Source organism: Doryrhamphus excisus, linkage group LG9 (assembly GCF_037039965.1).
Source record: "Doryrhamphus excisus strain RoL-2023G ecotype Guam linkage group LG9, RoL_Dexc_Guam_v1.1, whole genome shotgun sequence".
Lineage (NCBI taxonomy): Eukaryota > Metazoa > Chordata > Actinopteri > Syngnathiformes > Syngnathidae > Doryrhamphus > Doryrhamphus excisus.
The window spans coordinates 20,407,969-20,432,363 of record NC_136365.1 but is presented as its reverse complement, the minus strand read 5'-3'; the positions used below and the strand labels follow the sequence as shown (position 1 = coordinate 20,432,363).

Sequence of the window (24,395 nt, the reverse complement as noted above, 5' to 3'; positions counted from 1 at the left end):
GAACAAAAACAAAAATGTTATTGTGAATAAAGCCATAATTACCAGAAGAAAATTTCCAAGGACAAAGCTGAAATCGTTGGAAAATTAAAAAAACAAAAAGCAGAAATTGAAAAAAACACTGTATTTTGAAAACAAAAAAATGTGTGCTCTAATAAGAAAAAAGTTGCAATTTTAGGAGAATAAAAGAAAAAAGTAAAATAAAAATAAAATAACAAAAATAATTCAATTTTAGTAGCATAGAGTTGAACTTTTAAATGCCATATTATGAGAAACAAACTAAACGAAGCTGAAGTCATTGGAAAATTAAAAAAATAAAAAAAACAACACTATTTTGAAAACAAAAAGTGTGCGCTCTAACAAGAAAAAAGTTGCAATTTTAGGAGAATAAAAGAAAAAAGTAAAAACTTAAAGTGTAGCATTTGGATAAATAAAGCTTTAACATCCAGCTTTAAATTTACAACAAAAAAAAACAAAATGTTATTGTGAAGCTCTATTCAAATGCTAAATTATTCAGTACCTATAACTCTTCAAAATATGTACGCTAGTAGTTTTGTCACTCGGTGTACTAGTACTGCAAGGCTTTTTGTGTTTTTATATACTTCAATTTACATACAGGAAAGGGGCGGTAGAAGCACTTATATTCAAAAGCCGTCCTCTGGGTCGTTCTTCCTCTGCAGAGAACAACAAAGATGCCCACTTCCAGAAGGTGAAGGTAAAAGCAGAGCCCATGGAGGTGGACCCGGCCCCCGCAGAGCTCACTCCGCCTGCTTCTCACCTGCTGGCCTTCAGCACTTTAGGGGCGAGCGAGAAGACCGAGCCCATACCGGAGCCTCTAGCCCGCCCCCAGAAAGACCTCTTCTCCCAGGACATCTCGGTCAAAATGGCCTCCGAACTCCTCTTCAAATTGTCAGGTATGTTCCTGCCAGGCACGACACCTACCCCTCCGTTAAAAAAAAAAAAAAAAAAAAACACGCCAACACACACGGATGCTTTGCTTTTTTTTTTTTTTTTTTCCTGCTGCTATGCAAGCGATACTTCAAAAAAAAAAAAAAAAAAAAAATCCGCGCTTCCATTTCCATCCTCTGGTGGCGCCGTGGTGAAGTCAAGGACATGTGACTTGTAATAACATCCTGCCTCTTTTCGTGACATTGACGCAGACACACCACCATTTTTTTATTTTTTTTTTTTGTGTTTCTACATTAAGACGCAGCCTTTGCGTGTGTCCGTGACACCCCCACCCGCCCACCCCAAAAAAGAAAGACGCAGGTGTGTGGTCAAGCTTATCGGGTGGGGGGGGGGCGGCTCGCTCGCTTGTCGCTAAAGTGTCTCACACATGGTTAGCTTTAGCACATAGCTTTTGCATGCGCACCTTTACACACTCGCAAACGCCCCCGTGGGGAGCGGTGTCTGTACAAATGCCCCCACCAAACACCCACCCACTCGCCGTCGTTCTGTCTCCCTTGACTCGTTTTCAGACATGCCAGCTCAAGCACACTTGGCTGCACACGCTCCCCCCCCCAACCCTCCAACCGCCGCACACCCCTTCTCATCTTCCTCCCTTTACATTTCTCCGTGCGGCATCACCATGGCAACGTGGAAAGAGACCTCTGTCCTTGGCGAGCGGTGTGACAGAGTGGGGGTATTTGGTGTGGAAAGGAGGGGGGGGTCAGTTATAGTAGAGGTGTAAAAGCATAGTAGGGGGGGGGGTGGTACGCAGGATGCCCACTAAGGGAAAGAGAGAGACCAGGGCATCAGTGGCAACTGAACTGCCCCTCCCCCCCTTCTTCCACAATAAAGGAGTGTGTGGGGGGGGGGGGGGGGGTGCAACAGAGCGGGCGGCTGTCACACAATGAGCAATCAATATGAATTACCCAGAGCAGTAAGACCTCAGAGACGCATCAGTAGCAAGGTCGCGGTGAACGCAGAGCGAGAGAGAGAGAGAGAGAGAGAGAGAGAGAATGCTCGCTAGCTTTCAAATTTCGCTTCCATCTCCTTGAAAGTCGCACATCGCACTTCTTTTTTTGTCTTCACGCGCACTTGAAAGTGGCGTTTTAATTAATACATACAAACCTGTTATTATCCCGATAAATGTGAATCGGGCAAGGCGAGAGAGGTTGTTTGGTTCAATGCTCGCTAGTTAGCCGGATTGCACAAAGTGGTGCACGGGAAAAAGAAAGAGTACTTTTTTACTTTTTACTGACTTAGTCAGTTAGGGATCGACGATTTTTTCGGGCCGATGCCCATACCGATTTTTTTCCATCACCGATTTTGCTTGGGCCGATATTTGTGGCCGATACTGCTTTTGCTGCCTCAACTGACATGAAAAAATGACAATGATAACAAATATTACAGGTCTCAAGTTTAAACAAATATTTATTGAAATGTAAACACTGAACACAGTAGGATTCAGCTTTCTTAAACACACATTCGGCGGAAAAATACATCGGCGAAGCCATGCGCGTATCGGCGGATACCGATTCAAGTAAATAACGCAAATATCGGCCCGATATATCGGCCGATTCTTAATTGTAATCTTACCTTCCATGGATCAGTAATAGCCGATGTGTTTGTAAATCATGCGTCGGAAAAATACATCGGCGAACCCACGCATGAATCGGCCAATACCGATTCAAGTAAAGAACGCAAATATCGGCCCCTATATATCGGCCGATCCTTAATTGTAACCTTACCTTCCATGGATCAGTAATAGCCGATGTGTCTGTAAATCATACGTCGGAAAAATACATCGGCGAACCCACGCGTGTATCGGCCAATACCGATTCAAGTAAAGAACGCAAATATCGGCCCGATATATCGGCCGGCCGATGTATCGTTCGATCATTAATTGTAACCTTACCTTCCATGGATCAGTAATAGCCGATGTGTCTGTAAAATATGCGGCGGAAAAATACATCGGCGAACCCATGCCTGTATCGGCCGATACCGATTCAAGTAAAGAACGCAAATATCGGCCGATCCTTAATTGTAACCTTACCTCCCATGGATCAGTAATAGCCGATGTGTCTGTAAATCATACGTCGGAAAAAATACATCGGCGAACCCATGCGCGTATCGGCGGATACCGATTCAAGTAAAGAACGCAAATATCGGCCCGATATATCGGCCGATTCTTAATTGTAACCTTACCTTCCATGGATCAGTAATAGCCGATGTGTCTGTAAATCATACATCGGAAAAATACATCGGCGAACCCACGCGCGTATCGGCGCAGCATCTACCCGAGTCAAACACTGGTTGCTTGGATTTTAGTTTTTACGCCAAAGCCGTGTTTTAACCAAGAAATACGGTTTGGTTCTGTTCTGTACCGAATGTATTGAATTATTATAATTTATGCCGTTGTATTTAATGATATCGTTAAAAGTGCATCTGCGGTCTGGGCTAAACTTCCAGCCCACAGGTCAGCAACCCCACTAGAGGGACTCCCATCACTCCAGATGGCCAACGTTCCCTCGCTGCCAGGCTAAGCTGAAAATAATGCAACAATCTGGCTATCGCTGTATAGTTCCATGTGTTCTTTGATGATATATATATATATATATATATATGTGTGTAAAGAACTTGTCGCCAGCATTTCCTCACCGATGGAAACTGGCTGTAAAAGTTCCAGATGAGAATGAATGATGGTTGTTTGTGTTTTCCAGAAAAAGTCAGCAAAGCCAACAACCATAAAGACGGTAACATGGTGGGAATTAGCAGGTGAGTCTATGACAGCAACAATGGCGGAGTTTCAGAATGGCTGACACATTAGCCACGTATACATGGACCCAAATATTCCGATTCCATTCGGGTTATTTGCTCAAACGGAAAGAATGTAACCTTTGTATACACCTCATTCCCAAAGAAAAGTGCCAATCCCAATGAATATATAATCGGATTCCCAGGAGTGGAATATTCCTTTCCCCAATCCGATTGAGGTATCTTGTACCCGCTCAATCGGAAAATTGCCAGGGTGCGTTCTTCGACGTAACACGCAGCTCCAGACGTTCTTCGGTTTAAAAAAAATGGAGGCGAGCAATCGGCACTGGACTGCTAAGGAAAGTTTGTTTTTGATCCAAACTAAATTTCAAGACCGGAACGAACGTAAAACTGGCAATACGGAGTTATTCCAACAAGTGAAAGAAAAACTGGAGGAAGTCGGTATCACGTGATGTTGGTGTTTACGTTTTACTGGGCATGCCCCATTGACTATTCTGGTTGATTATAGCGCCGCATGTAGACACGTGATTGGAATATTCCTTTCCATGTATACCATTGCTTTCGGAAAGGTCATTCGGAAAGATTCCATTCGGAAAGAGAAAAACTCATGTAAACGTGGCTAATGATGCTACATTCGCTGTAAATGCGACTCTGGTTTTCTCCACGTTTCAGTCCGTTCTTGGATGAGTGCTTTAGACAATCACCCTTCAACTCGCGCTCCAAAAGCTCTTCCCCCGCAGAGGCCAGCTCCTCCACCAGGGCAGCTTTCCACGGTAAGTTTTTTTTTTTTGTTTTATTTAGCCACATACTTTTTTCCACAAAAGGCACACACATCTCAATTAACCACCTTCAACCTTCAGTCCAGTTGTACCTCATCTCCCTGCTTGTATCTCGGGTGCGGGCCGCTGGCCGCTGGCGCTGTGCCCCCTTGCCCAGGGCATCATCCCCTCCGTCTCCTTTCTCACAACCCGCCATCCTCTGGCGTTTTGCTCCCGTGGCAGCGAACGAGCGATGGGGAAGGTTAATTAGCCTGTGCCAGCTTTACCTGTCCCTCTGCCAGTTAATGGAAATCTGATTGGCTCCTGGGTGTCAAAGAGTGTCCTGAAAGTTAATTCGCCAGTCCACCCCCCCACCCCACCCCCCTCACCACTGTTCCCTTGTGTGCCTTTCAACCTCTGCTTGCCCCCTTTAACTCTGCACTTCTCTTTTTGACTCGTTATCTTTTCTTCTTCTTTGTGTTAGTCAAGCTCTTCCTCATTTGGTGTCTTTTTACTCTTAGACTTTTTTATATAAAAAGACAGACTACATGTTATCTTGATTTATTCTTATTCCTGACAACTGCTGTAGCAAAAGAGTTGGGCTGGAAACATTGCAGTCTGTTGCCTGGTCGACTGGGAATTCTTAATTCAACAGGAATTGAACAGGAAGAACTGTAGGAGTTGCATTGTCAACCAAAATCGGTACAGGGCTCGACAATAACGACGTACCGATGGCACGGGGCAAGTTAAAACAAAATTCGGGCAAGTAAATCCAATCAGTGATATTCCCGTCGGGGAAGTGCACTTTGGGTTTTTTTAAAAGCGGTTCTTGTTGGGTGTTGGTAAAACACGGACTGCGTAATTCTGGTCGTAATTTGCAAAGCAATCCTTGCAAATCTTGAAATGGACCAATCAGAATCGTTTATTTAGACCGCGGTCCACGTTTTACCCACACCCGTTCTTGTTCGCGATCAACCAATCAGCGATGGTTTGACTAGGAAAACATCCATCATGGCGTCCCTGCCAACATGGTCCCTACCTCCACTGGCTTCCCATTCCCCAACGCATTCACTTCAAAATTCTTATCATCACCTACAAAGCCCTCCACGATCTGACCCCCCCACCCTCTCCATATCTCACAGACCTGCTCCATCCACACAATCCCCCGCGTCCCCTTCGCTCCTCAGACTCAAACCTCCTGGCACTCCCCTGTAAGACCAAGCACCGAAACTTGGGGAGACTGAGCCATCTCCATCGCTGCCCCCACTCTCTGGAACTCTTTGCCCCATTCACTCCGTGCTTGCCCTGACCTTCCCACCTTCAAAAACCAACTAAAAACCCACCTCTTTAAATCTTTTTATATCTGACTGCTGTGCCCCGCCCTGCTTTTACTCGTGTTTTAACATGTATTAACCAATGAACGTTCGGTTTACTTGCTTTATTCAACTTCATTCTTCTGTAAAGTATCTTTGAGTATCTTGAAAAGCGCTATACAAATAAAATGTATTATTATTATTATTATTAATTCTTCAACAACTTCTGAAGGAAAACATCAAAAAAAGTGATGAACCAGTGCCTCCTAAACAAGTATTTTATTAGCGGCAGCCAATCAAATGATGGCACAGGTGAGTGAATCACATTGCTGTGACAATTTGAAGCGGTCACAATGAAACACCGCCGATTAGATACCAATACCAATAAGTGCTGATTTTGCACAAGCTACAAAATCTTCCATTTCTCTGTGTAATTTTTCTCACCTTTGCTTCACAAATTATTTGTTTGACCATTGAGCAGTTTTTTTTTCTGGATTAAAAATGTAATGTACTTTTATTTATCAAGGCAAAGTGCCTAGAAGTCTCTTGACGATCCAGATTTCCATGCAACGTCATGATCTATGTCGGAAAACAACCACAAGAAATGATAATCATTTCATCTTTATTTGAGATTCTCATGTGATTCCACAAAAATGAGATGATATCTTTTCATTTTACATAGTTCTCACCTTAAGGATTCCCCATGGGCAAGTCGTTTTTGTTTTTAATGTCGAGCCCCGCGGTACCATACCCAACCATACCGTCGCAAACGGAACTGAAGTGTACCGCTTGAACTGAGGTTTTTTAAGTTGTCTCCCTAAGTCCTCCCCCTAAGTCAGGGGGGCTTAAACACAATCCTGTATCTCTAGGCTGGTGTCCCTCTTGTTCTTAATGGAACTAATTATACAATTACCCACATGAAGGCCCACACCGCTAACCCTAATTGGCTTAATCAACTTGGTGTTTGTCAGGTCACGGCCCCCCCTGAAAGCTCTGACCGGCTTCTTGTCTCCTGACGTGACCGGGGGCCCGGTGTCTTTGTTCTCACCTGCACAGCTAATGCTTTTATGCGCTTATACCTCTACAGGTGGCACCCAAATAGGGACTTTGGAGGACAGTGGTAGGTTCAGGTCAAGTCAGGAGCTCCAAGACCAGTAGATTTGCCAAACATGTTTCCTGTTGTGACACGTTGTTGTTGCAAATGTGCAGAATTCTCCTTTTTGCAAGTGGGAAGGAAGTTACAAAATAGATGGCAAGTAGAATAGAACCACAACCAGAATTTACAAGTGACACAATCCAGTTTGCTTTGTAAGGTACCGAAGGACTAAAGCTGGGGATCACAATAGTTGAAAATATGAGCCGGAAACCTAATATTACAAATATACAACATAAGATGGCCAGAAATATTTCAATATTGAACAAAGCAAAAATTTACACTCTTTATTGCTCTCTGGTTCTACCATATCTTATTTATTGTGTGGAAATATGGGCTAATAACTATAAAAGCAATCTTCACTGGATAAATGTACTGCAAAAAAGGTCAGTAAGGATAATTCATAATGCCGCCTACAGAGAACATACTAACTCCTTATTAGTTCATCTTCAAACAGCTAAAATAATGCAATTGGCTAAAAATAAGCAATTAGCTAAAAATTTCATCCAATACTTCTCTACAAGAGAGGAGAAATATGATCTCAGGGAAGAAGTACATTTGAAACACTTAAATTATATTAGGAAAGCAGGAAGTGAACAAATGTAATAGTTACTGATTGTAAAAGTACCAGATGGAGGGGTAGGATTTAATAAGCTTTGCTTCTTCCTACTCCTTCTGGACATGTGGAACTGTGAACTGATTATGGGATGTATTCAATTGTAATCTGATGCATGTTCAAATGAAATAAAACCATTACCATTACCATATTAGCCACAACACAATAAAACTAGCATGTGGCCCAAAATAAATAAATAAATAAATATAAAAAAGAAATACTAAATGAATAAAAAAATACATAAATATATCTAATTTTTAATAAAAAAAAATAAAAGAATGCATCCCATAATCAGTTCATAGTTCAACATGTCCAAAAGGAGTAGGAAGAAGCAAAGCTTATTAAATCCTACCCCTCCATCTGGTACTTTTACAATCAGTAACTCTTACATTTGTTCACTTCCTGCTTTCCATAACACAGTTTTTTTTTAATTATTAATTTAAATTTTTTTATTTAAAATTAACTAAATTATACTAGGAAAACAGGAAGTGAACAAATTTTATTTTATTATTTAATGTTTTTTATTTTTCTTTTTTTTTTTTTATTACATTTTTGTCACGTACGGAGATACAAGGTGGTATGACCATCCAATGACAATGATGCTCATATCACCTCGTACTTCGGTACGAGGTGATATGAGCATCCAATGACATAATGGGTACCATAGTAAGTGTCAATATAGTGATATATAGTGTGTTTAAATGTGTTTAGTGTAATTAAGTTTTCCCAGGAAATCATCTTTAACTACAAGAAAAACAAAAAAAAAATATCGCCTTGTTAACAGTATCGTGATATATCGTATCGTATCGCCAGATTCTTACCAATACACACCCCTACTTCAGATGTAGTATCACTGTTGTAACAGAGGCAGGACGCTATCTGTGTGTAAAGGTATTCCACAGTATTCCGCGTTATTGAATACTCCACGCCAGTGACATCATCACACACCTAATAGACAGTTCAACAATACGCCATGCCGCTGGGTTTTATGGGAAAACGCCACAATCAATTAAATGCTGGCACTGCCGTTTTTTGCATGAAAGAGGCTGATACAGATTTGAGTAGTGTTGATGCCTACAGTATATTACTGCAGGTGGCACAATTGCAATGAACTATGGGTAAGCAGTGTGTGTGTGTGTGTGTGTTTTGCAGACTCTGAAAAGGATGACGGCGAACCAGGAAACGGGATTGCCCAGTGGAGACTAAACGAGCAGCTCTACCCGTGTCCCGTTTGCGGAAAAGTGTTCGGTAGACAACAGACGCTTTCTCGACACCTGTCCCTGCACACAGGTAACTTAAAAAAAAAACACAGTGTGAACATTAGCGACTGCTCGTTAGCAAGTGGACATGTTTGTCCACAGAAAGTAAATGAGGTTGACAAGACTAGATTACCCTTCCTTTAAAGAGATTACAACCGTGATTAGTCTCACTGGGAAAACTGCCCGTCTCATTACCTCGTCTGAAGGATGCACCACTCCACACACACACACACACACACACACGAATTTCTGATGAAGCTACCATTTTTTTCCCCCTCCCAAATTATCACTTCCTGTGTCCTGATCCCAAACCACTTCAATTGATCTGCAGCGTCACAGAATGTCCAATTAAAAAACCCTATGGAAAATGAAGGCGTCCTATTTGGAGGGTGTGGTGGGGGGGGGGGGGGGGGTAGGGATAGCACACAGAATCACAGAGAACACAAATTGAGACTCGTGTAACAAAATGCCCCCGACACAATTGGACATGCTTGCTCACACACACACACACACACACTAACACACACACCATCTGAGAGTGTTGGCTGTGAACAGCTTGGCCACACCACAGAGAGCAGAAGCGTGGGGGGCATATGTCACTGTGATGGTCTTTTTTTGGTTTCCCCAGCGACATAAAGGTTGCATGGCTTCGTGTCCTAGGGGGCAAATGAATGAAGTGCGTGTGTGTGTGGGGGGGGGGGGGGGTCCACAAAACCATGATATGATGCTGTGTTTTCATATTTGGCTATATATGCTGACATAATTGTCTCGGCTTGACTTGACGCCGTGCCTCAATAAACCTTCCTCTTATGTTAACGGGTTCGGTTTTGACCCATGTATTAAATCAGCTATAAAATACACTACAAATAATAACCATTAAATTTGCTTCTCATGTCTTGGTTACCTTCTTAGGCTTCCTCATTTAATGAAAATGTTGGTTTTCTCCAACGCCTACTCCCATATGTGCATCAGAGCTTTTCTTCCTGTCACACACACACACAGGTTATGATGATCATTTAAAAAATTATAATTTTTTTTTATTTAAAGGTTGGGTTTTCCTGCAAACCCTAACAGGTGGCCTCGAACGCCTACTCCCATATGTGCATCAGAGCTTTTCTTCCTGTCACACACACACGGGTTATGATGATCATTTAAAAATGATGGTGATTCAATGAAACAAAAAGCAGCTAATAATATGCTCAATAAAATTATTATTTTTTTAAGGTTGGGTTTTTCTGCAAACCCTAACAGGTGGCCTCGAACGCCTACTCCAATATGTGCATCAGAGCCTTTCTTCCTGTCACACACACACAGGTTATGATGATAATTTAAAAAATTATATATTTTTTTTAAAGGTTGGGTTTTTCTGCAAACCCTAACAGATAGCCACGAAAGCCTACTCCCATATGTGCATCAGAGCTTTTCTTCCTGTCACACACACACGGGTTATGATGATCATTTAAAATGATGGTGATTCAATGAAACAAAAAGCAGCTAATAATATGCTCAATAAAATTATTATTATTTCTTTTTAAGGTTGGGTTTTTCTGCAAACCTTTACAGGTGGCCTCGAACGCCTACTCCCACATGTGCATCAGAGCCTTTCTTCCTGTCACACACACAGGTTATGATGATAATTTAAAAAATTATATATTTTTTTTAAAGGTTGGGTTTTTCTGCAAACCCTAACAGGTGGCCTCGAACGCCTACTCCCATATGTGCATCAGAGCTTTTCTTCCTGTCACACACACACACACGGGTTATGATGATCATTTAAAAATAATGGTGATTCAATGAAGCAGAATCATGAAACTAAAATCAGCTAATAATATGCTCAATAAAATTATTATTATTTTTTTAAAGGTTGGGTTTTTCTTCCCAAAAATGTGTCTTGACAAAATGGTGGTCTTTTAATCAGGGTCAATACGGTAATTACATTTCATCTGGCCCATCGAGAGGGTGACGGACATTGGAAGTAACGCTGCCTTGTGTGTATGTGCTTTGTTTGTGGCAGAGGAGAGGAAGTACAAGTGTCACTTGTGTCCTTACGCCGCCAAGTGCAGGGCCAACCTCAATCAGCACCTGACCATCCACTCCGTCAAGCTGGTCAACACTGACACCGAGCAGATAGTCAGCGCCGTCACGGCTGCTGACGCCGCAGAGCGCAAAAACTGCGCCTACTACTACAGGTAGTACATTTGGGATCTCATCATTATGCTGAGAATGAATTACCAAGTTTAATTTAGGATTGGTCTGTTTTGTCATGAAATATGTTAGACTTCCGGTTTGGTTCAATTTAGAATTGATTTATATTCCTAATAATGTAAACAGAAATAATATGATCAAGGATCAAGCTATCACCATCATTACTATACAGGCAACTTTTTTTTTTTAGGTAACACTTCAATTCACTTCAATTACCTAGTTTAATTTAGAATTGGTCTGTTTTGTCATGAAATATGTGGGACTTCTGATTTGGTCCAATTTAGAATAGGTTTATTTTCCTAATAACGTAAACAGAAATAATCTGATCAAGGATCAAGCTATCACCATCATAACTTATACAGGCGACTTTTTTTTTTAGGTTAGGTAACACTTCAATTACCCAGTTTAATTTCGGATTGGTCTGTTTTGTCATGAAATATGTGAATAGATTTATTTTCCTAATAATGTAAACAGAAATAATCCGATCAAGGATCAAGCTATCACCATTATAACTATACAGGCAACTTTTTTTTTTTTTTAGGTAACACCTCAATTCAATTTAATTCACTTCAATTACCCAGTTTAATTTAGGATTGGTCTGTTTTGTCATGAAATATGTGAGTAGATTTATTTTCCTAATAATGTAAACAGAAATAATCCGATCAAGGATCAAGCTATCACCATTATAACTATAGAGGCAACTTTTTTTTTTTTAGGTAACACTTCAATTCAATTTAATTCACTTCAATTACCCAGTTTAATTTAGGATTGGTCTGTTTTGTCATGAAATATGTGGGACTTCTGATTTGGTCCAAATTAGAATAGATTTATTTTCCCTAATAATGTAAACAGAAATAATTTAATCAAGGATCAAGCTATCACCATCATTACTATACAGGCAGATTTTTTTTCCGGTAACGCTTCATTTTAATTCAATTAAATTCACTTCAATTACCCACTTTAATTTAGGATTGGTCTGTTTAGTCATGAATTTGGTCCAATTTCGAATAGATTTATTTTCCTAATAATGTAAACAGAAATAATCTGATCAAGGATCAAGCTATCACCATCATACACAGCCGTTTTTTTTTTTTTTTGGTAACACTTCAATATGCCAAACTACCGTAAAACGGGGTTATAAGTGACAATTTTCGGGGTAATAAGGCACAATGTTTGGGATTTTTTCAAGAATATATGCTTCTTAGAAAAAAAAACAACACAAAGCAGCTTCCTGTTTAACATGAAAAGGCAGAATTACATTTAAAAAACATTTTCCCAAAAATTGTCCCTTATGTCCCACTTTTGCAAGTGTAAAAAGTAGCTAACATGAGGCAAACAAACCCCACAAAAGGGTTTGAAGATGCTGAAGGAACTAAAGTATTGTGTGGAAAAATGTTATCTGTGATAGGTTGTTTACTTTAAAGGGAGAAAATAAGGAATGATACATTAAATATATAACTATATAATGGAAAAGAAAAAAAAAACCTTATATAAATAATAGGAATAATATTCCTCCTGTTCCAGCATTTTAATTGAGAGTCTGTTCTGGCACCAAACATTTGAGGATGCCATCTGTGTTATTTGGAATAAAAAAAAAAAAAAATCTTCCCTGTCTTTTGACTGTAAGGCAATAATAATTTTGTCCATTTTCAACAGATTTATATGTGATAAAAATAGATATTTTGAATAAGTACTTATACGGGTACGGGTTCGGTATGAGACTGCATCCCCTTACATTATGTGCAACCCAGAGATGCTAGCTTAGTTTAGCATCCAGCTGCTGAAGCATCCCTGTCAGGTGTAAGACTTCCTGTTGCCTCCGTGATTCCGACACTCGAATATACCGTCGTTCCGGACCAAAGCAATAAAGACGTGAAAAGAACATGGAATTCATCTTCACACGACTAATCTGCATCAACGCCAAGACCAAATGTGCGCTGGCACGACACATGTAGCGCCCCCCCCCCCCCGTCCTTCTTCTCATTCTCGCCCGTCTCTCGTCTCTCCGTGCAGCTGCCACGTGTGCGGCTTCCAGACGGAGCTCAACGCCCAGTTTGTGGGCCACATGTCGCTCCATGTGGACAAGGAGCAGTGGATGTTCTCGCTGTGCTGCAGCGTATGCGACTACGTATGCATGGAGGAGGGCGACATGAAGAACCACATAAGCACCGGACACGCAGGTACACCAGGAACACTTTTTCCACACTGGGGAGTGGGTGGTGGGCGACGACGTGCACGGCGCAGCCCAGAATAGGAATAGAGGCGCGGTGTCATCGTTGTTGTACGGGTGACACATCCTCTATTGTTTCACTTCCGACAGATTGGGTTTAATTTTAGATAAGCGAGGGTTAGAAAAGGCTGACTGTCAGCTTCAAAGTCTGCAAGATGCTACTTTCTGTGTGAAGCAAGTTCTTGCTCCGGGGGGGGGGGCGCCTTGCAGAATCACTATGAGCGTGTATGTATGTCCATGTCGGAACCAGGACATAAAACGAAGTACAATTTAGCAGCTATTCTCACATGACAATTGTACAGGAAGTAAACCAAACAGCTTTGTTATTGTGGACTACACCTCATAGTGAACATGGGTCCTGGGTGTGGATATTTAGTTATGGAGCACTGCCTTAATCCTCTTGGGCATGACATTCACTCGCACATACGAGGTGTGTTTGGGTTCCTTATCATTGCTGGAAAAGGCAGTTTCCGCTTCACAGCGCCACAATTCATGTACGGTACGAACTGCAGTTTGGACACCACCCGTGCAGCATCAGACCATGACATCTGCCAGATGATTATATTGTGTTGCTAGTAGTAGTAATAAATCTAGTAGTAGTAGTAGTAAATCTAGGCATCCAGGCTGTACACAGAGTACTCTAAAGTATATATATATGCTAGGTTAATTAGCGACTCCAAATTGTCCATAGGTATGAATGTGAGTGTGAATGGTTGTTTGTCTATATGTGCCCTGTGATTGGCTGGCCACCAGTCCAGGGTGTACCCCGCCTCTCACCCGAAGAAGACAGCTGGGATAGGCTCCAGCACCACCCACGACCCTTGTGAGGATAAGCAGTAGAAAAAGAATGAATGAATGATGTTTTCTAAATTTGGAGTGGTTAGACCGGAGCAGGAGGAGATAGAAAATAAGAAAAAAAAGAAAACAGACGGGGGAGTGCATTTTTAGACAAAATGTCTAAACAACGATGCCACAACGATGCTACTCCGATTTCCTCCCACATTCCAAAAAACATGCTAGGTTAATTAGCGACTCCAAATTGTCCATAGGTATGAATGTGAGTGTGAATGGTTGTTTGTCTATATGTGCCCTGTGATTGGCTGGCCACCAGTCCAGGGTGTACCCCGCCTCTCGCCCGAAGAAGACAGCTGGGATAGGCTCCAGCACCCCCGCAACCATTGTGAGGATAAGCGAAAATAGAAAATGAATAAATATATATATATATATATATATTTATTTGATTTCAGACATGCATACTATGTTACATTAATGTTACTCACATATACACTTACAATATCTATTTTTATACTTAAATATATGTACACACATATATATACATGCAGCATACATACACATATTCATACATATATATATATACACACACATACATACATACACAACACCTCATTACTACACATGTCTGAAAAGGAGCAGGACGAAGCAGAGCTTAAACTTACTTTTGCTAGCTTGACATTCTTGATTTTGAATCAACATTTGCAATAAAAGTGAGTGTTAGGTCCAGATTCAGCTCCAGACCACCACCCCCCCCCCCCCCGCCCCGCCCCGTCTCTTTTCAATTAGGAGAAGCTAACAAGCTAAATGCATAGAATCATAATATACAGATTGAAACCATAAATATGCTTCACACACTTTTTAAACACTCGAATTGTTGAATAGAAGATTGGATTCATAATCTAGCCTTTAACTGGGCGTCAAGCTAGCGCTACATCCGCGCTTCCGCCCGTTGCGGCTCATATTTTCATCTATTGTGATCCCCAGAAATGTATTTTCGTTCACCCTTTCGATGTCCACAAGATATGAAATATGAAATATGTAAGCCTTTTAGCATCCAGCCAGACAACAATCAATACTTTTTTGTACATTTAAAGCTTCTTGTGTGAACTTGTGTTGGTCGATGGTGCTGGTTTTTGTTTGGTCCAGTTTATTGCTGCTACACAAAACACCAGGGGTCTTTGAAGGGGCCCCGGCGGCCTTGTTTATCTACGAAGGTTGGCCCTTATGGGGCCTAAGGATGGGAGACCACCAGACTGTTTGGTTTTGGCAACCAACGCTGTTTTAACCCTCCAACCAGTCCTGAGACATGATCTGCCAAACTGGACCAGACATGTCCGCCACTTGGACACGCCCAGAGTAGCGGCTAGCGGAGCTCAGCAGGTGGCACCAGTTCAAGAAGCTTGACCCCCTCCTGTGGAGTCACAACTCAGTGGGGGTCTTTGTTTATTATGCCCTGGAGATTTTTTTTATTGTATCACAGAAGTCTGACTTGACCGCTAAGAAAGAGTTTAGGTGACTTTTTTATGTTGGGAGGTCATTGGATTGGACGTTAAGGATAGAATGGGGGAGGGGGGGCAACCCAGCATGTCCAGCTTCAGAGGTGGCATCGGATGTGGCATCAGGGTGGCATCAGGCGCGGCGTCAGAGGTGGCATCAGGGTGGCATCAGGTGTGGCGTCAGAGGTGGCATCAGGGTGGCATCAGGCGCGGCGTCAGAGGTGGCATCAGGTGTGGCGTCAGAGGTGGCTTCAGGGGTGGTTTCGGAGGTGGCATCAGGGGTGGTTTCGGAGGTGGCATCAGGGGTGGTTTCGGAGGTGGCATCAGGGGTGGTAACAGGGTGGCATCAGGGGTGGTATCAGGGTGGCGTCAGAGGTGGCTTCAGGGGTGGTTTCGGAGGTGGCATCAGGGGTGGTATCAGGGTGGCATCAAGGGTGGCGTCAGAGGTGGCTTCAGGGGTGGTTTCGGAGGTGGCATCAGGGGTGGTATCAGGGTAGCATCAGGGGTGGTATCAGGGTGGCATCAGGGGTGGCGTCAGAGGTGGCTTCAGGGGTGGTTTCGGAGGTGGCATCAGGGGTGGTATCGGAGGTGCCATCAGGGGTAGTATCCGAGATGGCATCTGGGGTGGTATCGGAGGTGGCGTCAGGGCTGGGGTCAGGGGTGGTATCAGGGTGGCATCAAGGGTGGCGTCAGAGGTGGCTTCAGGGGTGGTTTCGGAGGTGGCATCAGGGGTGGTATCAGGGTAGCATCAGGGGTGGTATCAGGGTGGCATCAGGGGTGGCGTCAGAGGTGGCTTCAGGGGTGGTTTCGGAGGTGGCATCAGGGGTGGTATCGGAGGTGCCATCAGGGGTAGTATCCGAGATGGCATCTGGGGTGGTATCGGAGGTGGCGTCAGGGCTGGGGTCAGGGGTGGTATCAGGGTGGCATCAAGGGTGGCGTCAGAGGTGGCTTCAGGGGTGGTTTCGGAGGTGGCATCAGGGGTGGTATCAGGGTGGCATCAAGGGTGGCGTCAGAGGTGGCTTCAGGGGTGGTTTCGGAGGTGGCATCAGGGGTGGTATCAGGGTGGCATCAGGGGTGGTATCAGGGTGGCATCAGGGGTGGCGTCAGAGGTGGCTTCAGGGGTGGTTTCGGAGGTGGCATCGGGGGTGGTATCGGAGGTGCCATCAGGGGTATTATCCGAGATGGCATCTGGGGTGGTATCGGAGGTGGCGTCAGGGCTGGGGTCAGGGGTGGTTTTGGAGGTGGCATCAGGGCTGGCATCAGGGGTGACGTCATAGGTGGCATCAGGGGTGGTATCAGGGTGGTATCACGACTGGCATTAGAGGTGGCATCAGGGGTGGTATCGGGTAGCGTCAGAGGGGGCATCAGGGGTGGGATCGGAAGTGGTGTCGGGTGGCATCAGAGATGGTATCAGGGGTGGTATCAGGGGTGGCATCAGAGGTGACATCAGGGTGGCATCAGGGGTGACATCAGAAGTGGTATCAGAGGTGGTATCAGGGTGGCATCAGATGTGGTATCAGAGATGGTATCAGGGGTGGCATCAGAAGTGGTGTCAGAGGTGGCATCAGGGCTGGTATCAGAGATGATATCAGGGGTGGCGTCAGGTGGCATCAGAGGTGGTTTTGGAGGGGGCATCAAATATGGCATCAGGGGTGGTATTGGAGGTGGCATCAGGGGTGGTATCGGAGGTGGCGTCAGGTGGCATCAGAGGTGGTAGCAGGGGTGGCATCAGAAGTGGTGTCGTGTGGTATCAGAGATGGTATCAGGGGTGGCATCAGGGCTGGCATCAGAGGTGGTATCAGAGATAGCATCAGGGGTGGTATCAGAGGTGTGCCAGTGAAATTGTGAATTATTCAAGTTCAAGTAGTTCATAGCAGAGTTATTGTGTGTCTATTATTACATAAATTGTAATCTAATACCAAATTGTACAGCATAGTACTAGTATTTTAGTATGCCAAAGTAATGTGTAGTGAGTTAGTACAACCCCTTAAAGGTAATACTTTTACTTTTCCAGCTGCTCTTTGGGAAAGAGGCTATTGAATTCCTGACATGGTAGCTTGTCATCATTCCTGCCATTTCCTTTCCTTCTCGCTAGCCAAGGTCCTTTGTTGAGCTGTGCCCTAAGATCTTGCCGCCATCTTAGCTCCTTTGGCCATGACCTGCACACACACACTCACACACACACACACACACACACACACACACACACACACACACACACGCCTCACTTCCAATTCTCTTTGCTTCCCAGTGAATGACAGACTTGGATCAATAAAAGCACGCTGCTTCTTGATTGGCTGTGCTAGCTAGCAGGGCCATGAATGTGTGTGTACTTCATTCTACTGTTCATGTGTATGTGTATGTGTATGTGTATGTGTATGTGTATGTGTATGTGTATGTGTATGTGTATGTGTATGTGTGTATGTGTGTGTGTATGTGTATGTGTATGGCATCCATAGCATCCAAGCTGATATTGAAGCTGCTATTCAAGACTCATGGCTGATGCTACCTAGTCCCCCCCCCCCCAACACACATACATCAGTCACATGTACATCCTTTATCGTCAATCATCCAGGTTCTCGTTATTTGGTTTACTAAAACAAGTTATTAAAACTAATTATTGTCGATAATGAATATTATTAGCACTTCTTGTTCAGGCTATAGAAGGATGCTACAAAACAAAACAAATAAAGTTGTAATTTTTGAACAGGAAAAATTCCACCCTCGGCCATCTCTGTGTGGAGTTTGCATGTTCTCCCCGTGCATGCGTGGGTTTTCTCCAGGTACTCCGGTTTCCTCCCACATTCCAAAAACATGCTAGGTTAATTAGCGACTCCAAATTGTCCATAGGTATGAATGTGAGTGTGAATGGTTGTTTGTCTATATGTGCCCTGTGATTGGCTGGCCACCAGTCCAGGGTGTACCCCGCCTCTCGGCCGAAGAAGACAGCTGGGATAGGCTCCAGCACCACCCACGACCCTTGTGAGGATAAGCGGTAGAAAATGAATGAATGATGTTTTGTTGTTTTGCAAATTTGGAGTGGTCAGACCGGAGCAGGAGGGGATAGAAAAGAAGAAAAAAAAAGGGGGGGAGTGCATTTTTAGACAAAATGTCTAAACAACGATGCTACTCCGGTTTCCTCCCACATTCAAAAAAAAACATGCTAGGTTAATTAGCGACTCCAAATTGTCCATAGGTATGATGAGTGTGAATGGTTGTTTGTCTATATGTGCCCTGTGATTGGCTGGCCACCAGTCTCGCCCAAAGAAGACAGCTGGGATAGGCTCCAGCACCCCTGCGAACCTTGTGAGGATAAGCGGTAGAAAATGAATGAATGAATGTTTTGTTGTTTTGCAAATTTGGAGTGATCAGACCGGAGCAGGAGGGGATAGAAAAGAAGAAAAAAGAAAAGGGGGGAGTGCATTTTTAGACAAAATGTCTAAACAACGATGCTACTCCGGTTTCCTCCCACATTCAAAAAAAAACATGCTAGGTTAATTAGCGACTCCAAATTGTCCATAGGTATGAATGTGAGTGTGAATGGTTGTTTGTCTATATGTGCACTGTGATTGGCCGGCCACCAGTCCAGGGTGTACCCCGCCTCTCGCATAGGGTTGTTATCAGTGTACCGTATCGTCTCATTTTGGTGGCTCGCATTTTTTTTTGTCCAGGCTTGAACTCCAGGAGTCCCCTGAGCGAGACCAAGAGCACTTCCTCATCCCTCTCGGCTCTCAGCGATTCGCTAAACAGCTCCGAGGGCGGAGACCTCATCGTGCACGGCAGCGAACAACTCAAAAGCCTCCTCGCTCCGTCCTCGTCAGCCGGCAGCCAGTCCAGCTCCGGGAGCCACTCGGGTTCGGGGACGGAGGACAAGTCCGATAAAGGTAAAGGATTCGAAAACTAAAATGGCGGTGGCTAAATAGTTTGTTGTGCGCCACAGGATTCGAGTGCGTCTTCTGCACGTTTGTGTGCAAGACACGCAGCATGTACGAACGCCACCTGCAGATCCACCTGATCACGCGCATGTTCGAGTGCGACGTGTGTCACAAGTTCCTCAAGACGCCCAAGCAGCTGCTGGAGCACAAGAAGTGCCACACCGTCCCCTCCGGAGGGCTCAAGTAAGGAAAGCAAGTACAGACAAGAGGTTCCTAAACTCCGCCCGTCCTCACCCACGCCCCACGCCCCCCCCCTCACCCATCACCACGCTACACACGACACGCACGCTAGCTTACGCCGTACATTCGCTACAATTTGTGTCGATGTGTTTGAAGCTAAAGTCGAAATCGGGAGCAAAACTTTTCCGACTTTTGGGACCGTTTTCGCTTCCTAAAAACGTTAGCTTGCGGTCGTGTGTGGGATTTTGGGGGTTCATTTCTGGGCGTGAACCATAGCCGAGCCATCCTCACCCATCACCACGCCACACGTACACAACACGCACGCTAGCTTACGTCGATGCGTTTGTTTTAAGCTAAAGTCGAAATCGGGAGCAAAACTTTTCCGACTTTTGGGACCGTTTCCGCTTCCTAAAAACATCACCTTGCGGTCGTGTGTGGGATTTCGGGTGTTCATTTCTGGGCGTAAACAATGGCCGAGCCATCCTCACCCACGCCCCCCCTCACCCATCACCACGCCACACGTACACAACACGCACGCTAGCTTACGTCGATGCGTTTGTTTTAAGCTAAAGTCGAAATCGGGATCAAAACCTTTCCGACTTTTGGGACCGTTTTCGCTTCCTAAAAACATCACCTTGCGGTCATGTGTGGGATTTCGGGTGTTCATTTCTGGGCGTAAACAATGACCAACATTCCAAGTCTCATCAACCCCCGCCCCCCCCACTCCCTGATCCATGGAATGCCATCACGGTGATCGCCCCCCCATCTCGTCATCAACAAAGAACGGTGTACGTGGTGTGTTTGTGTCGCCGTCCGTGGCATTGATCACATGTTCGATTGTCTTAGTGAGGAACGGCTAACGACATGCTAACGTCCTTAGCTTGTAGCTAGCATCGGAAATCGGAAGGCAACATGGGAATGCAGTCAGGATGGATTCTCACTGAAGCAGTTGATTTTTTTTTTAATATGTGGTAGTGTGTCCAGCGTTTTGGGGGTTTTGGGGGCCGGGGGGCGGGGGCGGCGTGGACAATTTGGAGTTTTTTTTTCTGAGGTGATTCTGTTCTGCAGGGTTTGTGAAGCGCTTTGGGGCCCAGAGCAGATGAAAGGTGCTATTTAAATGTAAGTGCCACTTCATTCCTTCATTTGTCCATCTTTTCTACTTCCTGTCACATGACCCACCACCCCCAGAACCCCCCCCCCCACGCACACAAACACGTCCCTGATCTCACACACACACAAGCATGCATTCCACTCCTCTTCATTACTTCAAATATGAGTTTCCTTGGGGTGCTCGTCATCTTCAACCGTCGCTTGTGTGGCCCCCCCTGTCCCCGTCCCCGCTCAGGTGCCCTTTCTGCATCTATTCCACCAATCGTCCGGCAGCCATGGAGTGCCACCTGAAGACGCACCTCAAGATGGAGCACCGCTGCCGCATCTGTCAGGGACTGTGGCCCGACCGCCCCTCGCTGGAGGCCCACATGCGCGCCCACCGCCTGGGCAACCACTACAAGTGCGAGCAGTGCGGCTACCTGTCCAAGACGGCCAACAAGCTCATCGAACACGTGCGCGTGCACACGGGCGAGCGGCCCTTCCACTGCGACCTGTGCTCGTACAGCTGCAAGCGCAAGGACAACCTCAACCTGCACAAGAGGCTCAAACACGCGCCGCGCCAGACCTTCGCCTGCCGGGGGTGCGCCTTCACCACCACGCACCCTTTTGTCTTCAGCCGCCACCTCAAGAAGCATCAGGGCGGGGGCGCCAAAGAGGGGGAGGGAGACGACGGGACGGGCGCGGAGGGGACGTCACCGGTGGGCCCGTCCGCTCGGAGGCGCCTCCTGGGGAGCGCCGGCCTCGCCGCGTCCCAGGCGCTGCGCTCCGTCGCCCTGTCGCGCTCGCTGGCTCCCGCCAGCCCCCGCGGCTCGTCCCCTTCGGGCGCCATCGTGGACCGGTACAGAAACTGCGAGCGGGTGCGCCTGATCCCCCTCACCACCCTCTTCGCTCACGGAGACCGCCGCACATTCCGCCGCGACCGCCCCGTCCCCCTCTCTGACTCCCCCTCCCACAAACACTCCTTCCTGGCCTACCTGGGACTCATGGAGCGGGGCGAGACCGACCGACCGACCGACTGACCGACTGACTGACTGACTGACTGACCCCGCCCCCCCAAGACTTGTCCAGACCAGCACAACAAGCTGCTGGCCCCCATAAACACAAAGACTGAAAAACTAACGCATTTATATCAAAGCTGCTTTTCTTATAAGCTTATCCACCGCTAAGCTCCTCCCCCTTCCTCCCGTTTGACACGTCTGAATGAGCGCTCGCGAGGAATCTCGTTTTTTTATGGCTCTTTTTCTTTGGTCAGGAAAGACTTGCAAGTGCTGTCTTTGTCTGTTGCTACGACGCATTGAGACAGCATGCCCGATTCCGATTCCGTGTTCCCGCTCGCTCACTTTGGTCACGAAACGGAACCTCAACCCACGCACTTATTTATCAAATCTTGTACATACGTTTTGTAGCCCCTCCCACCTTTTTTTTCATTGGGTATGATGGTCAAACCATGTTGTTGTTATTGCATAGCTGCTGCCTGACGTCACCTCTGTCTCGGAATGTTTTTTGTTGATTTTTGTTTTTTTTTTAAAAGAAAGCTATGAAAATCAAATGTAAATACGGAAGAATTTGACAAAACCACGTATCCACATGGAATACCGTTTGCACTCGCGCAACCCGACGAGTCGCTTTAGAGATCGTCTCTGCACGAATCATGTGGCGTAGACCCGACTAGACGAGATCTACTACCGTGCTAACGGCTTATAGCTAAGGCGGACGATTCGGAGTAGGGCGGGTTAGCGCGGGGGGGGGGGGGGGGGTTATGCGGTCGCCACAGGGGCCGATTGAATGGTGCTTTTTGGAGCTTTTTGTAATTTTTTGTGTACAAAAAAAAACTGAACAATTAGAAGGAAAAAAAATGTTCCAAACTAAAAGACTTGAATGAATGTATTTTTGTTGATGTAAAAAAAAAAAAATACGCATACAAAAAGTCACAGGGACATTTTGTGTGCTGGGAAAGTTAGCATGTCTGGTGGCCTTTTTTTTTTTTTTTTTTGTTTTTTTTTACACTGAGCCTTTGATGTCATGAATTTATTTTTTACTAACATGATACGAAATAATTCCCTGCAGGTGCAATGATGAAGCAAAGCCATCTTGCTCGTACGGCAAACACGGTAACGTTTCAATCAATCATCAATGTTGTTTTTTCATTGAAACCGACTCAACAGCGCCTCTGCTGGCTGCAGCCAAGTAGTGCACTCCATTTTTTTTTTTTTTTTGCCTCCATGGTTTCCACACTGAGATCAAATCCACGATCAATTCCACACGATTGCCCGACCAAATCCTCAACGATCAATGAACGGTATTACGGCCCTTTCTTCTAACTCTTCATTTGCACTTCATTTTCGTGAATACTTCAAAAGCCAAAAGCACTTAAAAACCTGCCAAGTTGATGGGATAAAAAAAAGAAATGCTCGCAATCAAGCTGCCCCCCCCTCCCATCACCCCCCCAGCGCACAGCGTTGCACTTTTATTCCATTGATGATGAGAAGTTAGGTTATGAATTATGGACTCGAACAGGGGCAATGGGGCATTTTATTTAAAACATGTCATGACATAAAATAAGCTTTAGCCGTCGTTAAGTTGCCCGTGTGGCCTTCAAGCGCGCATCCCTTATTTGTAAAAATGACTTTCATTGTCGGCTTTATTGTCTACGTTAACGTTACGTGTGATTGGACAGAGAATTGTTTCGACCAAAATGTACGTCGCCGGAGGACATGATATTAGGATGTAATCCGTCATGTCCCGTTTTTTTTTTTTTTTTTTTTTTTTTTTTTTGCTTTAAGACTGTCCTGAAACTATTTCCAAAAAAAAAAAAAAAATTCCCGGTCCACACAGAGGAATTATTAAAAGAATGTTTTTTTGCACTCCTCTTCCACACCTTAAAATCCGACAAAAATGGCGCCCCCTGCTGGTCAAAGCACTTGCATGACTTCGCACTTAGTTCCCCCACTTCTGACTGCCGCCATTTTTTAATTGGCGCCGTTTTTCACGATCAGCGCCCCCTCCCGACCCCGCATCACCATCGTCCTTCAGTAAGGCTATACGCTGTAAAAAGCTTTTTTATATTATTATTATTATTATTATTATTATTATTATTACTCCATTGTTAAGGCTGTACAGGGTTGTGACAATAACTGGTAAATAGATCATTTGTACTTTTTTCTTTTTATTTTGTATTTGTTTTCTTTGGTATTATTTTTATGTTCGACTTGCCAGATTTAAATGTAACAGGATTTGAAAGTAAAGCTTACATCAGATATTACGTCACGTCTTCTTGTCTTCTATTTCGTCTGTCGCTTCGGTCAGTGGCGGCCATTTTGGATTTGCCTGCAGTCCATACTAAAGGATTGAATTTAACAACTAAAAAGTAACAGCCAAAATGTTAAAAATTGCAGTCATTTTGTAAAAACAAATGAAACTATTATGAGAAAAAAGTTATATCAAAATAAAATGTCCTAATTTAGTAGTAGATGGCTGCTCTGGAGCTGTACTTTTATGAGAATAAAGTCAAAATATGGGAATAAATTCATAATCACAAAGTTGCAATAGTTGGAGAATTTGTTCAAAAATTGCAGCAGAAATAGAAATTAATTTTACAAGAATAAAATATAAAATATTATATAATATT

At 44.5% G+C, this 24,395-nt stretch overlaps 1 protein-coding gene across 4 annotated transcripts in view; it reads left to right on the top strand.

The window, feature by feature from the left end:
• znf827 (zinc finger protein 827) overlaps window positions 1–24,029 on the top strand; it is an 82,033-nt gene extending 58,004 nt beyond the window's left edge. The window contains exons 6-15 of one of the 4 annotated variants that reach the window (XR_013628152.1): window positions 678–911; window positions 3,663–3,717; window positions 4,390–4,490; window positions 8,710–8,847; window positions 10,831–11,005; window positions 13,035–13,201; window positions 19,214–19,426; window positions 19,483–19,669; window positions 20,726–20,776; window positions 21,003–21,101. Coding sequence is in view for 3 of the 4 variants with exons in the window: in XM_058066773.2 (XP_057922756.2) it covers window positions 678–911; window positions 3,663–3,717; window positions 4,390–4,490; window positions 8,710–8,847; window positions 10,831–11,005; window positions 13,035–13,201; window positions 19,214–19,426; window positions 19,483–19,660; window positions 21,003–21,786 (2,045 nt within the window). In the remaining variant the exon portion in view is untranslated. Of the gene's footprint in view, window positions 1–677; window positions 912–3,662; window positions 3,718–4,389; window positions 4,491–8,709; window positions 8,848–10,830; window positions 11,006–13,034; window positions 13,202–19,213; window positions 19,427–19,482; window positions 19,687–20,725; window positions 20,777–21,002 lie in introns of those variants that run through there. The other 3 variants (XM_058066947.2, XM_058066773.2, XM_058067031.2) reach the window with 3 other exon arrangements.
• Window positions 24,030–24,395: the final 366 nt, after the last annotated feature.